General features: G+C 54.4%; 1 protein-coding gene across 2 annotated transcripts; it reads left to right on the top strand.

Annotated features, from left to right (window-relative positions):
- The first annotated feature begins 1,269 nt into the window (after positions 1-1,269).
- LOC135892542 (dual specificity protein phosphatase 23-like) lies at positions 1,270-8,505 on the top strand. 2 transcript variants are annotated; one of them, XM_065420342.1, is made up of 3 exons: positions 1,270-1,322; positions 5,554-5,828; positions 7,756-8,505. In XM_065420342.1, the coding sequence occupies exons 2-3, from the start codon at positions 5,559-5,561 to the stop codon at positions 7,939-7,941; spliced, it is 456 nt and encodes a 151-aa protein (XP_065276414.1). In that variant the 5' UTR covers positions 1,270-1,322; positions 5,554-5,558; the 3' UTR covers positions 7,942-8,505. The 2 variants fall into 2 exon arrangements, with proteins under 2 accessions (XP_065276414.1, XP_065276415.1); XM_065420343.1 differs by lacking the exon at positions 1,270-1,322 and adding an exon at positions 2,439-2,493.
- The last annotated feature ends 8,547 nt before the right edge of the window (positions 8,506-17,052 follow it).

Here is a 17,052-nt window from a genome sequence, read left to right as displayed (position 1 = left end):
AGGGGTTAGATCATGGAAGGGGGGAGAGAGAGCAAGCACATGCTGGGTAACATTTCCAGTTTGAATTAATTTCATGGCAGCATGGAGGTGTGTCTTCCAGGCAGGAGCCCTTCAGTCAGGCTGCAGGGATCCCTTTACAGAGTTAACTGAATTACTGTACTTAGAAAACAGAAAAATAACTATAGAGTCATGCACACTACAAACAGTGCTAGCCTGATGGAGACAGCTCTGGCCTGGGACTCCAGAGAGGAAGGGTTCTTATCTGGCTCTGCCAGTGGCCTGCTATGTGACCTTGGGCAAGTCGCTTCCCCGCTCTGTGCCTCAGTTTCCCCATCTGTAAAGTGACAAGAATGATACTGACTCCTTTTGTAACATGCTCAGTGGCTGTTATTATGGTACCTTCCTTCTCCTCCTGCTTCAGCCTCGTAGCGGATTCATTTACATGGAGTTTCTGGGGGGCTTTTCTTGCTACAGCCATTGCTTGCTTACTGCCCCAGAACTCCGGCTGCTATGGCCCTGCGTGGGCGCAGCAGGGAGCGGTTCGCTGCTAGGAACAGTCTCGCCTGTCCCACTAGTTGCAGGCTAGATAACTGGGTTCTGATTTAATCATAATCAAGCCATTTTTCCAGCCTCTGTCGGAGCCTCCCCCTGGCGATCAGCGATACCGACCAGACCCCCAGCCAGGGCCGGCTCTACTGTTTTTGCCGCCCCAAGCAGCGCGCCGAATTGCCGCCACGGACGGCAGGGGCAGTCCGTGCGCCGTTAGGGCAGCACGCGCGTTTCCGCGGTGGCAATTCGGCGGCAGCTTCAACCAGAAGACAGAAGCTGCCACCAAATTGCCGCCGCGGGCAGCTGAACATAGAAGCTGCCGCCGCGGAAACGCGCGTGCCGCCCTAAGGGCGCAGGGACTGCCCCCGCCGTCCGCGGCGGCAATTCCGCGCGCTGCTTGGGGGCAAAACCACACGGCCTGCCGCCCCTTGCAGGTTGCCACACCAAGCCCCTGCTTGGAAGGCTGGTGCCTGGAGCCGGCCCTGCCCCCAGCGCTGGCAAGTCGCAGCCATTTCCCAGTTCCCACCTCCCCAGCCAGCGCCGCCGCGGGGCTCCGGGGCTCGCAGCAGCCTGACGCCTCCCCCGGTTCCCGGGAGCCAGACACCCGCGGCTCCCACCGCACGGCCCCAGGTCACGCGTTGGCGGCAGCGGGGGACGGATCGAGGCCGGCCCGGCCCCGGCTCTGGCCAGGCCCAGGCCCCGCGCGGCCGGGGCTCTCGCCGGATAGCTGCGGAGAACGCGTGCGCGGTGCGCACCAGCCGGGCCGCCTTCAGGTACTGGGCCCGGGCGGGCTGGGCCCCGAGAGCGGCCGCGGCCTCCGCCTGCTGCAGCCCGGCCTGGGAGGGTGAGACGCGGGGGGCCCGGGCCCGGGGGGCTGCGGGACTCAGGGGGTGCCAGGCTGGGGTTTGGGGGGTGCCAGGCTCAGGGGCCTATGGGTGCCAGGCTGGGATGCCAGCTGTGCTGGACTGGGGGAGCTGTGGGTCCTGGCTGGGGGGTGGATGCCAGTTTGGGGGGCTGTGCTAGCTTGGGGGTGCCAGCTGTACTTGGCTCAGCCCTTTGCCCTGCTCAGGGGGTGCTGGGCTAGGGGGGTGCAAGTGCCAGATGGAGGGTGTGTGGGTGCTAGGCTGGGAAATGCCAGCTGTGCCAGGCTCAGCCCTCCACTGTACGCTCGGGGGTACCCATCCCCCACTAGGCATCACCCCTAACAGCCTCCTGTCTCATTGGCCTGCATCAAACCGCTAGCCACCAGGTTCGCAATGCTGAGGGAGTGTCCCGGGCTGTCCTGATCCTTGCAGACACTGCATAGTTAAGAGCAGACTTTGAAACCCAGTGTGTCCCATTGCCCACCCAGCGCCAGGATCACTGCCTGGGGACGCCATTCCTGCATTGTCCAGGCATCGCCATGGGCTGCAGGTGCCAGAAGCTGAATTCTGTGGTCATAGAGCCAAGTCCAGAAGGGACCTTTGTGATCATCTAGTCTGACCCCCTGTATAACACAGGCCAGTGAACTGCCCCAAATAATTCCTAGAGCAGATCTGTGTTGGGTGGCATTGAGCAAGGAACAGTGGAAAACACCTCCTTCCCCAGCTGCTATGTATGTGAGTGAGTGGATGGTGCGATAGAGCCCTCCCCTGACCACTGCAGTTAGCACAGGCACAGAAAGTCCTGGCAGGGCTGTAGTGGTTAGAGCAGGGGTTCTCAAACTGGGGGTCATGACCCTTCAGGGGCTCGCAAGTTTATTACATGGGGGGGGGGTTGCGAGCTGGTAGCATCCACCCCCAAACCCTGCTTTGCCTCCAGCATTTATAATGGTGTTAAATGTAAAAAAAAGTGTTTTTAATTTATAAGGGGGGGTCACACTCCGAGGATTGCTGTGTGAAAGGGGTCATCGATACAAAAGTTTGAGAACCACTAGGCTAGAGGTTTTGTGGAGAGATTTGAAAGGTGAGCAGAGGGGACTGGTAAGTCTTCTCCTTATTCCCCTCCCATAATACAAAATAAGGCAGCAAACCCCTTTTACAGTTACCCTGCAGAACTCACCGACACATGATATTATTGCAGCAAGTAATTAGCAAGAGTTTTAAAGGGTTAAATGTCTGTTATAATGTTACCTGGGCAGGGCACAGCCATAGGGCTAAGATGACATTTTCTAAGATTTACCCAAAATGTACAGGCTAAATAATTATTATGAGAGCTTGATGAAAATGATACTCTCAGCAATTGTACTGTGAAAATGTTTGATATTGGGTCTGGGACTCGCTGCTGGCTTATCCGTGATACTCGGTGTGAAACAGATGCTCTGCTTGGCCTGAGGAGCTATAGTGCCAGAGTGTTATCGATTCACCAACACCTTCCCTTGTGATGTTAAGTGTGTGCAGGGTGCAGCCACCCAGGGAGCTCCCTGGAGGTCAGTGAAGGCCAGTTTATTGTGTGGCCCGGCCGGGGGTACTGGCGCTCTGAGGCAGGCAGAGATGTACCTGAGAGTCTGGTGCAGGGAGTCTGGGTGTCTTTTTCTCCCACTCCGCCCACCCTCAGGAACTGAACACTGAAATTGAAGCTCTCCCCGTGCACCGGCGGGCTGAAATGTGAACATTGTGCAGTTGTCAGGAAATGGCTAGTGACAGTTCTGTGGCACCTGTAGTTCAGGTGTGTCCTGGGGCTGTGTTCCAGGCTGCTAGATCCCTGGGGTGAGCGTCTTCTGTGGGGCAGCTAAAATGAGGGCCAGGGTGTTGCACTAAATTAGGGCTCTTCTCCCCCAATTTAATCTGACTCCAAAAAGCATCCATCATTTCCCTAGAGAAGAGACAATGAGCAGGGTTTAAAATGACCAGGGCTCCATTTCTGTGCCTCAGGACTAGACTGATGGGGTGGGGCAGGATAGCTTTCCTCTGGCCCTTGTCACTGCAGGATCTGAGCCCCAGACGCACACAAGGAGCAAACAGGAAAAAACAGGATGTCAAAGTGCCCGGGATCCATGGGTGCATGTGGGGAAGAGGTGAGGGGGGGAACTGCTGCATGGAGAGCGCTTTCAAAAATCTGTCTTCAGTGGGTCCTCCTCCCAACACCGCAGCCAGAAGCATGGTTTGATCCCCATTTCACCCAGGGTACCAAGATTCAGAGTGGTTGGGAACTAACCCTACAGAACTGCCCAGTGACTGTGGGTGCCTTGGGGACCCCGGGTGGCTGAGGCAGGAGTCTCCAGGTGCCCCTGCACTGCCTGGGTGAGGTGAGGGCAGCAGGAAGGAACGCAGAATTGCCAGCCACTTCCTCGAGGGAGAGCCAGGAGAGATCACGGCTCTGACAGGTGCTGGCATCTGCACAGTGCTGCCAGAGTGCCTGGGGACTGGTGCCGCCCAAGGACTGGGCACCTTGCTCCCCCTTGTCTGTGACCATCTGAACCCCGAGCAGATAATCCTGCTTTTTCTGGGGCCAGTCTGCGGTGGGAGCAGCTCTGATACACCCTGTCACCTTCTTCCACCTCCCAGAGATCACATGCCTCTGGGACAAGGGACGTCTCAGGCCTGGAAGGGCATCTAGCAATCCCACAATGCCCCAGGCCTGCCAGGGGACCCAACGCTTCAGCCTTAGCACCCCCTTAGCAGATGTGGGGATATGAATAGGGCCCTGAATTCACAGCGCACTCTGGTCTCTGGCCCAGGCCCTGGTCCCCAATGAAGAGGTGTTCATGGATCTTCCCAGCCCAAGGGGGAGGCCACAGGAATTTATCCCAACTCCTCTATGGAGCAGGATTCTTGTGGCTGCCAGGTGCATTCTGGGATTTGGGCTCTGCTTCATGGCCCTAGGGAGTTTGCTCTGGGGGCAGCTAGGCCCGACCTGGGTCAGTGAGCGGGGGGCACAGAAGGGCTCTGCAGTGGGCTGGGCCATGCCCTCTCCACTGATCTAGGGTGACCAGATGTCCCGATTTTATAGGGACAGTCCCAATATTTCTTATATAGGCGCCTATTACCCCCCACCTCCCGTCCCGATTTTTCACACTTTCTATCTGGTCACCCTACCCTGACCCCAAGCCCCTGGCACTCTGGGGACAGAGTATGTTAGGCCTGGGGCTGGTGGCTGCACTGTCTGGGCTCTGCACAGCCAGCTCCTCTTGACTCCAGTCTCGAAGGGATGGGGAGTGGCCAGTCCCATTTGGAGTCGTGCAGGAGTCGGCACTCAGCTCTCTGCCTCCAGAGCCCTCCCTCTCCTCCTGGCACTGCCGGGGCTGCCACGTGACTGAGAGAGTGGAACCCTTTTGTTCCATAGCTTCCCAGGCTAGAAGGGACCATGGTGATCATGTAGTCCGACCCCGTGGATAACACAGGCCAGAGACCTGGCCTGAAATAATTCCAATCATGATCTAAAAATGGCCAGTGATGTCAGTCATTCCCGTGGCTCTTCTCTGACCCCTCTCCAATTTATCAGCACTTGGCTCCTGTGCCCCTTAATCCTGCGCAAGCTTAGACAACGTAGTGACTGCAGGTGGATCTGCCAGGGAGGCCAGGAGCTGGGGTGATGGCAGCTCCCCACCCAGCCCCATAGAATGACAGGTCGACAAGCCCCAGACTGCAGCCTTGGGTCAGGCTGTGCTCTTCACTCGGCAGCCCTGGCTTGTGTCTCTAGCCCTCCCACTGCTGCCCCGCGTGTGTTGCGGCTGTGCCAGCTCCGGCAGCTGGAGCCAGTGTCGGACTCGTGGGGCAGGGCTGGTGCCACCATGTAAGTGTCTGGCCCCATTGTCAGGCAGTTAATGGATGGGCTGCAGAGCACGTGGAGTGAAAAGGGGAGTGGATGGTGCCACCTTCCCCCTCCCCTCTGCTGCCCTAGAGCAGAAGGGGTTGGAGCCTTTGGGGCTATGGGGATGAAGCTGTGAGGGCCAGGTTGGAACCAGGAATGGGGATGGAGGGAGGCCCTGGGCCAGGTTGGAGATGGGGGCACAGGGGCAGCAGGGTGCTAGGAACGTGTCTCCCCACAGTGCGCTTTCTAACATGCTTCTGTGTCTGCCTGCAGCACTGATGACGTCGGCCGTCCCTCCAAACTTCTCCTGGGTGGTGCCCGGCAAGCTGGCAGGGCTGGCCATGCCACGGCAGCCCGCACACTACCAGTACATGCTTGAGCATGGCATCCGGCACCTGGTGTCGCTGACCGACCGCAGCCCGCCCTACCATGACACCTGCCCTGGCATCAAGCTCCATCGCCTCCGCATCCAGGACTTCTGTGCCCCATCGCTGGAGCAGATCAAGCACTTCCTGCAGATCGTGGAGGACGCCAGCACCAAGGGCGAGGTATGGCCTGTCCGTAACCTCTCCCCGCACGCATACACACCCCTGCAGCCTGATTGGCTGTTGGTCTGAGAGCTCCATGTGGCTGTGATGCCCAGGAAGTGCCCACACTCTCCCTGTGTGCTTCCCTTCCTGCTAGAGCCCGGCAACCTGCTGGGACCCAACCAGGAGTTGGGCTCGGGTCTGAAAACAACCCGACCCTTTGGGGCTCAGATCAGCTCTTATCACCTCCCCCTGCCTATGGGGTTGGCACGACAGTGGCTGCGTGCGCTGCTCTCGCCGGCCGCCCCCTCGCCACGCTGCGTGCGCTGCTCTCACCGGCCGCCCCCTCGCCACGCTGCGTGCGCTGCTCTCGCCGGCCGCCCCCTCGCCGCGCTGCGTGCGCTGCTCTCGCCGGCCGCCCCCTCGCCGCGCTGCGTGCGCTGCTCTCGCCGGCCGCCCCCTCGCCGCGCTGCGTGCGCTGCTCTCGCCGGCCGCCCCCTCGCCGCGCTGCATGTGCTGAGGAGTGAGTGCACTGAGGAGATGCAGCAACTCCAAATAACACAGCTGTGGCCAGAGACGGGTTGTGGGCACAGGGCGTGGGGAGCTGGGAGCCCCCACAGGTTGAGCCCCAAGGACGAGGCTGTGGTGTTGGAACGGGGAGGAAGTGTCACGTTTGGGGCAGGTCTGAAAAGGACTGGACGCTGGGGGCGGGTTTGGGTCGGCTGTGCCTGGGGAGGGTTCAGGTTGGGCTTACCTCTGCTTCGAGCCCAAACTCTGCCCGGAGCAGCAGGAAGGGCTCTGGGCCTACGGGTGGGGATTGCTGCTCTGGGGCAGGGCCCAGGAATTCCCCCTTCCTGGTGGGGCTGCTCATGCATTGTGCTGTGACCCAGCTCAGGCGTGTCCCCTCTGGGCCTGCCCCCCACTCAGCGATGGGAACAGCCCTGGTCCCTAGAGCTGGGGTCGTTGTGCCTCCCACTGTGGCCATGGGAGCTTCCCAGTGCTGGCTGGTATGGGACCCAGCTCGAGGTCCAGGCCCTGGCCACCTGCGTTGTAGGCAGTGTTGGGCCAGAGACACATGGCTGTGCCATTCTGATTCCATCCAATAGAGGGCAAGGCTGAATGCTGGCTAGCTCCCAGGAGGAGGCGGGAGTTGGTGGTGTGGGTTCTGCCGTGGGGACAGTAACAGGACTTTCCATGGCCCCACAGGCCCACAAACACGAGGACTGGCATTGCCTGTGCCACAGCAAATCTCTGCCTGGGGGCACAGGGCTGGCATATAACAGCCCCCTGCAGCTCTCTGTGAGCAGCCACATGGCCCAGGCAGCCTGGAACCGCCTTGGAGGGCCCTGGCGCAGCAGGTTCTCAAACGTCACCAAGGGTGCGGGGGGATTTCCCAGAGTCACCCCAACTCTGAGGCTGGCCGGGGTGGGGCAGATCTTACAGCTCCTTACCCCTCCCCTCCCCACTCCAGTGGGGCAGGGCCAAGTGCTGTTCTGCACCAGTGCCCAGCATGGATTCTGAGGGCACTGCACCATTTCCACCCTGCCACGCCCTCTGGGGGCCTGTAGTCCAGACACCCAAGCAGCCGTCACTGTGAACGTGGCTTATGCTGAGAAAAATGCTAGGGCAGAAGAGGAGCCTGCCAGCCCCTGGGTATTTCCCACTGCTGCTGTCAACCCAGAGGAGTGCCTGCTGCTGGGTGAGCAGAGGGCAGTAATTCTCCTTCAGCCTCATGGCATCTTTTCCCGCAGCACAACCAGGGCTTCTGACTACCGGGCCAGCCAGGGCACTCACGCTGGGGACACCCAGCTCTGCCACTCAGTCCCGGAGATGGGGGCAGGCCTCTCCTGCTCTGTGCGGGGACATTTACCTGCTCCCAGGCGGCGAGATGTGAGTGGGGGTGAAGGTACCAGGCCTGGTCTAACCTTGCCGTGTGCTGTTCCCCCAGGCCGTGGCGGTGCACTGCATGCTGGGATTTGGCAGGACGGGAACCATGCTGGCCTGTTACCTGGTGAAGGCCCAGAAAATCACTGGGGTCGACGCCATCCACGAGATCCGGAGAATCCGGCCAGGAGCCATCGAGACCCATGACCAGGAGAAAGCCGTGATCCAGTTCCACCACCACGTCAAATAGCCACAGCCGGCGGCGCCCCCCTCTCCCTGCGCGGGGGCGGAGGGTAGAGGGAGAGGGCTGCTCAGCTACACAGACACCTGCAGGAGGACCCTACTGGGCCTGTGGCTGGGCGTTTCTGGACCCATGGAGGGGACCTTCCCAACGCCTCTCAGCAGGGAGTGCCTGGCTGCTGAGGGGAGCAGGGGCTGGGCTCAGAGCCTGGGGCCAGACCCCATTCTTGGCAGCGTCTGCCTGCACTGGGCACGGGTTGCCCCAGCCCCCTTTACTCGAGGCAGAGAGGATGAGCTCTGAATCGGGGAGGGGCAAGGGGCAGCGACATGGAAGGGGGAGCCCCGTAGGGCAGCGTCTCCTCCAGTCCCCTGTGATCCTTGCCTTGGGAGAGCCAGGCCCCTAGACGGAGTGGGGCTTTGCCCTGCAGGGAGGCTATGCGTGCCTGCAGGGTGTGTGGGCTGGAGCCTGTCCAGCCAAGGGCTGTAGATGAGGCTGGACGTGTTGGGGGGTTTATTCTTCTGAGCTGCTGCAAACGTGTCCGCCCCCCGCCCTGAATAAAAGAAGCTGGCGTTGGCTCCCCTTGTGGTCTCTGTGTGGGGCACCGTGTGCAGGTCGTAGGGCAGGGAGGGATTTACACCCTGTGCTTCCTGTGAGTGTGTCCAGTGCTGCACAGAAGTGAAGGGGGCTGGGGAGCAGCTGGGGCAGGTCACTTGCTGGCCATGGGGGTTGTGGCTACATGAGAGGTGTCTCCCTGCTGTGCAGCCAGTGTGGGATTCTCCGTGGGTGCAGAGGCTGCGGGTCCAGGGCAGCCAGCTGTGCCATGCTGCACCAGGCTCCGTCCTGGGCCCCTGGGCTCTCGGTGCGGCAGGCCAGGCAGTGAGGGCATCTGCTGCTGCAAACCAGCTTTCCCAGCACACGGCCTATCTTCTCCAAGGCCAGCAAGAGACTGGGAGCCTCAGGCCAGACTGGAGGGGCACTTCCCTCCTGGCACCTGCGTCACTCCCTCCCGCAAGCCACGCCTGCTGCTAAAGCTGGAAAGTACCTGCCACAGAGTTAGATCCAGAGGAATGGCTGGAAAGCGCCCAAGGTCCTTCCCTTGCTGTGCAGAGGGGGCCTGGCTGTTAGAGGGTTCTAGGCCATTCCTTCTGCCCCAGGGCCCCCACACCAGACATCACAGCCTTAAAGCCACTATGCTTAGTACAGCTGTCCCGAGTGGGAGCAGGGAGCGGCCGTGCAGCTGCAGGGCCCAGGAGCTGAGCTGCCCCCGTAGCTGTGCCTGGCTTGTGCCAGCCTGGAGCAATAGCTGTGTGCCAGGTTGTTTGGCTGACGGTGGGCCCTAAATACAAACCAATCAGCTGGGGGCAGTTTGGAGCCCTGTTTGTGCTCCTCCCAACTCCGCCTAGGCAGGCTGCAGGATTTGTCAGTGCGGCTGAGAAGGGGAATGAGGACTTCCCACTCCTAGAGAAGGGAGCAGGCCTGTGTAAGCCTTTGCCCTTTTACTCCAGAGCTGCATTTGCCTTCATCATAGCAGTGCCCACTAGCCTGGGTCCTGGCTGTTAGTTAGCTGTGGAGTTGCAGTGGCTCCTAGAGGCTGCAGTCCTAGGTGCTGTACAGGCACATGACTAGCCAGTGCCTCCCCCAAGGCACTTACAATCCAAATTTTACATGTTGGTTGCCTCAAAGGCCTCCCCTGTAGTGCCCCAGAACTCAGCGGTTAATCTGCAGATTCACTGGGCTGTTGGGAATCAGGATTCCTTGTTCTGTTCCCCTCCGAGCAGAGTGTAGCCTAGGTCAGAGGCAGCATAGCCAAGCACTTAGCGTGGCACATTCCTTCTGAAAGGCAGCGTGGCCAAGTGGCTCTGCCAGACTGAAGAGGGTTCTATTCCCAGCTGTGCCAGCAGTGACCTCGTGCAGCTACCCCTTCTGTGAAATAGATGCATGGCACTTTCCTCCTGCTGCGGTGGGGCTCTGACACCTTGGTTGATAAGGGCTGTAAAGTGCACAGAGATATTAATGGCAGTTGGAAGAGCTGGGGCTGCTAGTCTCCACAGGTAGCTCTAGGCCAGACGCTGCGTTATAGGGGCCTTTTGCTCTGTTTTTCTCAGGAATGCAGGGCTGACTGGATGCACCATGCAAGGCGCTTGGCAAGACTGAAAAGAGTTTGGGCTGCTTTCCTCCAGTAGAAACCCTCCTGGCCTTTGCCCAGCGGTGGCCCCTGAAACCATGGCTTCACCGGGCATCAGCTCTCTGCCTTCCCTTTGCTCTGTGCAGGGAGCGGAGGGAGCTGTGTCTTGGGAGCCAGGGGCAACAAGTAGCTCTCTGGGTGGAAGCATCTGTCTCCTCCCTCGTCTGTGGTCTGTTAGTTTGTTTGCTGTGCACCTGCTGGATTGACGTTTATAGTGTGGTCTGATTGGGGGCCACGTGTTGAGCCAAGCGGCCTGCTAGGCAAGGCTGAGAGCTTCCCATGTCCTCTGATTTCTCGTCCCTTTAGGGTCCCTTAACGAGGGGGAGGGGCTACTCAGGGAGAACAGGGCATTAAAAAGCCAGCTCCTAAGTGACTACAGGCATTTCGCCAGCGAGTTTAGGGAGGGAATGTGGGAGCCAGATACACCTGATTAACAATCTGAACTCAGGCCAATTAACACCCCCCTCCAAAAAATCCCTACCAAGCCTGCAGGAGTAATAGGAATGCAGGCAGAAGTCCAGCGGGGGGGCTGTCCAGTTTATTGCACTGAATGCAGCATGTACGATTACCTGCCTTGTGGGCCGGTGGCCTGTGTGCTGTCAGTGCAAGGAGCTCTTGGCCTGCAGAGTGCGTACGGGACCCTGAGACCAGAGTGGCTGAATTGGAGGAGCTAAGGGAGTCAGAGAGGTACAAAGAGGCTTTCTGGGACACAGAAGAGTAGTCCTACGCCCAGTCTGACAGCACCTGTGCAGCTGAGGAGGATGAAAGTCTCAGGGAAGGAGAACATCAGGCTGGAGCAGAGGGAAATGATCCCATAGTTGGGACTCTCCTTCCAGATGATGTCATGGTATCCTCTTGCACTGAGGATACCTCTCCGGGGGAGGGGAGCCCAGTTATCAGGAAGAGACAGGTAATAGTAATGGGGGACTGGATTTTTCGAAATACAGATAGCTGGGTTTGTCATAACAAGGAGAACTTCATGGTGAATTGCTTGTTGGGTATGATGGTTGCGGATCTCACAAGCCATCTAGACCAGAGGTTCCCAAAATTTCTTATTGCATATCCCCTTCCAAATCTACCAGCTGCCCGCGGACCCCCTTCCAGATCTACCAGCTGCCCACATACCCCCTACCAGATCTACCAGCTGCCCCTGTACCCCCTTCCAGATCTACCAGCTGCCCGCGTACCCCTACCAGAATACAGGTTTTATATTTTAAGTCTTTTAATATCCAAGCAGTGTACAAAAGGTACAAATTATAATACACAAACACACGATATAAAGGACTATAATACATATAATTTACGATTTTAGTTTTAATGTATGCGTACTTTTGACCAATGTAAAGAATGGCTTAGTAGTACCGCTCACCATTAACATGACAGACAAGGTTGTTTGAGCACAGGCGTATAATGTTTGCCATGATAGGTGATAGTTTGAATCGTAAGTTGTTTTCTACACAGAGGCACAGACGATACTTTGGTTTCATTTCTGTGTGTGATGAAAATCCACTTTCACACAGGTGCATTGTAGCAAATGGCATCAAAACCTTGAACAGCCCCTTCTGAGAATTTGGGGAATTCTGCTCACATCTGGATCCAAAACTCAGCCAACTGCTTTTGTTCCAGCTGCAGAGCAAAGTACTGGCTGCTCATGACACGGGTCAGTAATTGAGTTAGGACATCATTGGCCATGTCATCAATTCGATGTGTTGTTTGATAACGGCACTAACTGAATTAATTTTTTGGCCTTCTCTCCAAGCATAGTGCTTACCATGTCTGTAGCCGCAGGTCATGTTCATTCCTCTGCTACGGTGTGAGGTTTCCTGACTTCACAACTCTGTAACTCACTAGTGATGCTTCAAGGGCCTTAAGATTGTCACCAGGAGCAGCAGAGCGCAAAACTTCCTTGCTCGCCATTAGCTGCACCCATGTCCGCTTGAAAAACGCCGGTGGTTTGCCCCTTGTGTTGTTCATGTTTTGTTTCCAAGTGTCTGCATAGAAGAGATGGTTTTAGGCTGTTATTTGACAGGACTTCACCACAGGGCGCACACTGCAGCTGAGGGTATTCACTGTCTCCAGCCCAAGTAAAGCCCATTTCCATGGACTTTTCATCATATTTACGTCTCTTTGATATACATCCTGTTTTGTCCCTGGTGTCAATGTTTCGCTTCACAGGCTGAGATCCACATGTTGAGTCAGTAATGGTCATCTCACCAGCGATTTCAGCAAGTGCATTGGTACTGGCAGGACAAATTTCATCCCTTCGCTTCTCATCATTGATACTTTGTATGTTCTTAACACTACCTGTTGTGACGGGTTGGATCACAGAAACCCCCTTGGGAACTGCCAACTGATGTGCCAAGACTACTTCTGCCCTTGCTTTCCCTGCCAGCTTGGGACTCCAGCACCCTGTCTTGTTGAGCTAGACATGCCCGTCTGCTCCAACACAGACCCAGGGTCTGAACCACGTGCCCCAAAGCTGCAGACTTAACTGAAAGCAGCTTAAGAAGTGTCCCTGTCTTTAACATTCAGATGCCCAACTCCCAATGGGGTCGAAACCCCAAATCAATCCATTTTACCCTGTATAAAGCTTATACAGGGTAAACTCATAAATTGATCGCCCTCTATAACACTGATAGAGAGGTATGCACAGCTGTTTTGCCCCCTCCCACCCCAGGTATTAATACATACTCTGGGTTAATTAATAAGTAAAAAGTGATTTTATTAAATACAGAAAAGTAGGATTTAAGTGGTTCCAAGTAGTAACAGACAGAACAAATTGAATTACCAAGTAAAATAAAATAAAACACGCAAGTCTAAGCCTAATACAGTAAGAAAACTGAATACCGATAAAACCTCACCTTCAGAGGTGTTCCAGTAGTTCCTTTTACAGACTAGTCTCCTTCTAGTCTGGGTCCAGCAATGACTCACACCCCCTGTAGTTACTGTCCTTTGTTCCAGTTTCTCTCAGGTATCCTTGGGGGGTGGTGAGGCTATCTCTTGAGCCAGCTGAAGACCACATGGAGGGGTCTCCCACGGGCTTAAATAGACTTTCCCTTGTGGGTGGAGACCCCCTCCTCTCTCCTATGCAAAGTCCAGCTCCAAGATGGAGTTTTGGAGTCACTTGGGCAAGTCACATGTCCATGCATGACTCAGTTTTTACAGGCAGCAGCCATTGACCACATGGTATCTTGAATGTCTCCATGTAGACTTATGTGGATTGGAGCCTTCCAAGATCCATTGTCCGTTAAGTGCTTCTTGATTGGGCACTTAACTTGCAAATTCCTTTCTAAAGAAGCTGACCAAATGCCTTACTAAGGTTATTTAAAATCAAACAAGTATACAGCCAATATTCATAACTTCTAATACAACAATGACACATGCATACAAATAGGATGAATGTATTCAGTAGATCATAACCTTTACACAGATATGTTACATGGCATATGCAGCATAAAACATATTCCAGTTATGTCATATTTACATTCATAAGCATATTTCCATAAAGCCTTATAGGGTGCACCATCACACCTGTCTTTAGCCGTCTGTCCATATTGCACTGTTACGTACAGATATAGTTACAGTGCGACATATACAACCAAAACATAACCCTTGACTAAGTTCTGGGCTCAGTTAGACTGGACACTTGCTAGGCAACTGAACCCGCGCTCTATGGTGATTGGAAGTGTGGGCTCTGTACATCAGCATCTCACAAACAGGGAAGAATTAGTAGGGGAAGCAAAAGTGGATGGGAACCTGGGAGGCAGTGACCATGAGATGGTCGAGTTCAGGATCCTGACACAAGGAAGAAAGGAGAGCAGCAGAATATGGACCCTGGATTTCAGAAAAGCAGACTTTGACTCCCTCAGGGAACTGATGGGCAGGATCCCGTGGGAGAATAACATGAGGGGCAAAGGAGTCCAGGAGAGCTGGCTGTATTTTAAAGAAGCCTTATTGAGGTTGCAGGAACAAACCATCCCGATGTGTAGAAAGAATAGTAAATATGGCAGGCAACCAGCTTGGCTTAACAGTGAAATCCTTGCTTATCTTAAACACAAAAAAGAAGCTTACAAGAAGTGGAAGATTGGACAAATGACCAGGGAGGAGTATAAAAATATTGCTCAGGCATGCAGGAGTGAAACCAGGAAGACCAAATCACACTTGGAGTTGCAGCTAGCAGGGGATGTTAAGACTAACAAGAAGGGTTTCTACAGGTATGTTAGCAACAAGAAGAAGGTGAAGGAAAGTGTGGGCCCCTTACTGAATGGAGGAGGCGACCTAGTGACAGAAGATGTGGAAAAACCTAATGTACTCAATGCTTTTTTTGCCTCTGTCTTCACGAACAAGGTCAGCTCCCAGACTACTACACTGGGCAGCACAGTATGGGGAGGAAGAGACCAGCCCTCTGTGGAGAAAGAAGTGGTTCAGGACTATTTAGAAAAGCTGGACGAGCACAAGTCCATGGGGCCAGATGCACTGCATCCGAGGGTGCTAAAGGAGTTGGCGGATGTGATTGCAGAGCCATTGGCCATTATCTTTGAAAACTCATGGTGATCGGGGAAGGTCCCGGATGACTGGAAAAAGGCTAACGTAGTGCCCATCTTTAAAAAAGGGAAGAAAGAGGATCCGGGGAACTACAGGCCAGTCAGCCTCACCTCAGTCCCTGGAAAAATCATGGAGCAGGTCCTCAAGGAATCAATTTTGAAGCACTTCGAGGACAGGAAAGTGATCAGGAACAGTCAACATGGATTCACCAAGGGCAAGTCATGTCTGACTAACCTAATTGTCTTTGATGATGAGATAACTGGCTCTGTGGATGAGGGGAAAGCAGTGGATGTGTTATTCCTTGACTTTAGCACAGCTTTTGATACAGTCTCCCACAGTATTCCTGCCAGCAAGTTAAAGAAGTATGGGCTGGATGAATGGACTATAAGGTGGATAGAAAGCTGGCTAGATCATCGGGCTCAACGGGTAGTGATCAATGGCTCCATGTCTAGTCGGCAGCCGGTATCAAGTGGAGTGCTCCAAGGGTCGGTCCTGGAGCCAGTTTTGTTCAATATCTTCATTAATGATCTGGAGGATGTCGTGGACTGCACCCTCAGCAAGTTTGCAGATGACACTAAACTGGGAGGAGTGGTAGATACGCTGGAGGGTAGGGATAGGATACAGAGGGACCTAGACAAATTAGAGGATTGGACAAAAAGAAATCTGATGAGGTTCAACAAGGACAAGTGCAGAGTCCTGCACTTAGGACGGAAGAATCCCATGCACTGCTACAGACTAGGGACCGAACTGCTAGGCAACAGTTCTGCAGATAAGGACCTAGGGGTTACAGTGGGCGAGAAACTGCATATGAGTCAACAATGTGCCCTTGTTGCCAAGAAGGCTAACAGCATTTTGGGCTGTTTAAATTGGAGCATTGTCAGCAGATCGAGAGACGTGATCATTCCCCTCTATTCGGCATTGTTGAGGCCTCATCTGGAGTACTGTGTCCAGTTTTGGGCCCCACACTACAAAAAAGATGTGGAAAAATTGGAAAGAGTCCAGCGGAGGGCAACAAAAATGATTAGAGGGCTGGAAAACATGATTTATGAGGAGAGGCTGAGGGAACTGGGATTATTTAGTCTGCAGAAGAGAAGAATGAGGGGGGATTTGATAGCTGCTTTCAACTACCTGAAAGGGGGTTCCAAAGAGGATGGATCTAGACTGTTCTCAGTGGTAGCAGATGACAGAACAAAGAGTAATAGTCTCAAGTTGCAGTTGGGGAGGTTTAGGTTGGATATTAGGAAAATCTTTTTCACTAAAAAGCAACAGAGGGTCCTGTGGCACCTTTAAGACTAACAGATGTATTGGAGCACACGTCTGACGAAGTGGGCATTCACCCACGAAAGCTTATGTTAGTCTTAAAGGTGCCACAGGACCCTCTGTTGCTTTTTACAGATCCAGGCTAACACGGCTACCCCTCTGATACTTTTTCACTAAGAAGGTGGTGAAGCATTGGAATGGGTTACCTAGGGAGGTGGTGGGATCTCCTTCCTTAGAGGTTTTTAAGGTCAGGCTTGACAAAGCCCTGGCTGGGATGATTTAGTTGGGGATTGGTCCTGCTTTGAGCAGGGGGTTGGACTAGATGACCTCCCGAGGTCCCTTCCAACCGTGATATTCTATGATTCTATGATTCTATTATCTCTGTGTATCAGGGTACTCATTGGTACATCTTGAAGTAAATTAACTACTGTATTTTATATAACAAATTCCCACTGAGTTTTAAATCTTCATCTGAGTAGCTTCTTATGAAAATGCAATAAAGAAAATAATTAATAAAATCCACCATTACACAATTTCTCCTACATACCCCCAGAGATGTCTTGCATACCCCTAGGGCTACACATACCACAGTTTGGGAACCCCTGATCTAGACAGACTTATGTACAGTGCTGGGGAGGATCTGGAAATTGTGATACACATAGGTACCAGTGACATAGGAACAGGTAGGATAGAGGTCTTGGGGGCCAAATTTAGGCTGCTAGGTAATGGATTAAAGTCCAGGAACTCCCTTGGCGCATTCTCTGAAATGCTTACAGTTCCATGCACTGGGCGAATTTCAGGCAGAACTTCAGGGTCTTAGTGCATGGATGGTATGAGGAGGGTTTTAGGTTTACTAAGAACTGGGGAGCCTTTTGGGAAAGGAGGAGCCTATACAGAAAGGATGGGCTCCACCTAAACCAATACAAAACCAGATTGCTGGCATGGAAAATTGAAAATGCCATAGAGGAGTTTTTAAACTAAAGGATGGGGAAAAGCCCACAGGTATGGAGAAGCACACAGTTCGGCCAGAGACATCCCATAGGGAAGGATTTATTAAAGGGTATTCTCTATATCCTTGTAAAGAGGAGAGGATAGATGTTGATAAAATACAGGTAGGAACCAAAGAGAAA

Source organism: Emys orbicularis, chromosome 20, assembly GCF_028017835.1.
Source record: "Emys orbicularis isolate rEmyOrb1 chromosome 20, rEmyOrb1.hap1, whole genome shotgun sequence".
Lineage (NCBI taxonomy): Eukaryota > Metazoa > Chordata > Testudines > Emydidae > Emys > Emys orbicularis.
The sequence above is the reverse complement of the archived record's forward strand: the minus strand, read 5'-3'. Positions and strand labels throughout refer to the sequence as shown.

Bases quoted from the DNA above. Each gene is read 5' to 3' on its own strand.
- LOC135892542 (XM_065420342.1), top strand. From the start codon at position 5,559: ATGACGTCGGCCGTCCCTCCAAACTTCTCCTGGGTGGTGCCCGGCAAG. The intron at 5,829-7,755 runs GTATGGCCTGTC...CTGTTCCCCCAG, and splicing joins ACGCCAGCACCAAGGGCGAG to GCCGTGGCGGTGCACTGCAT.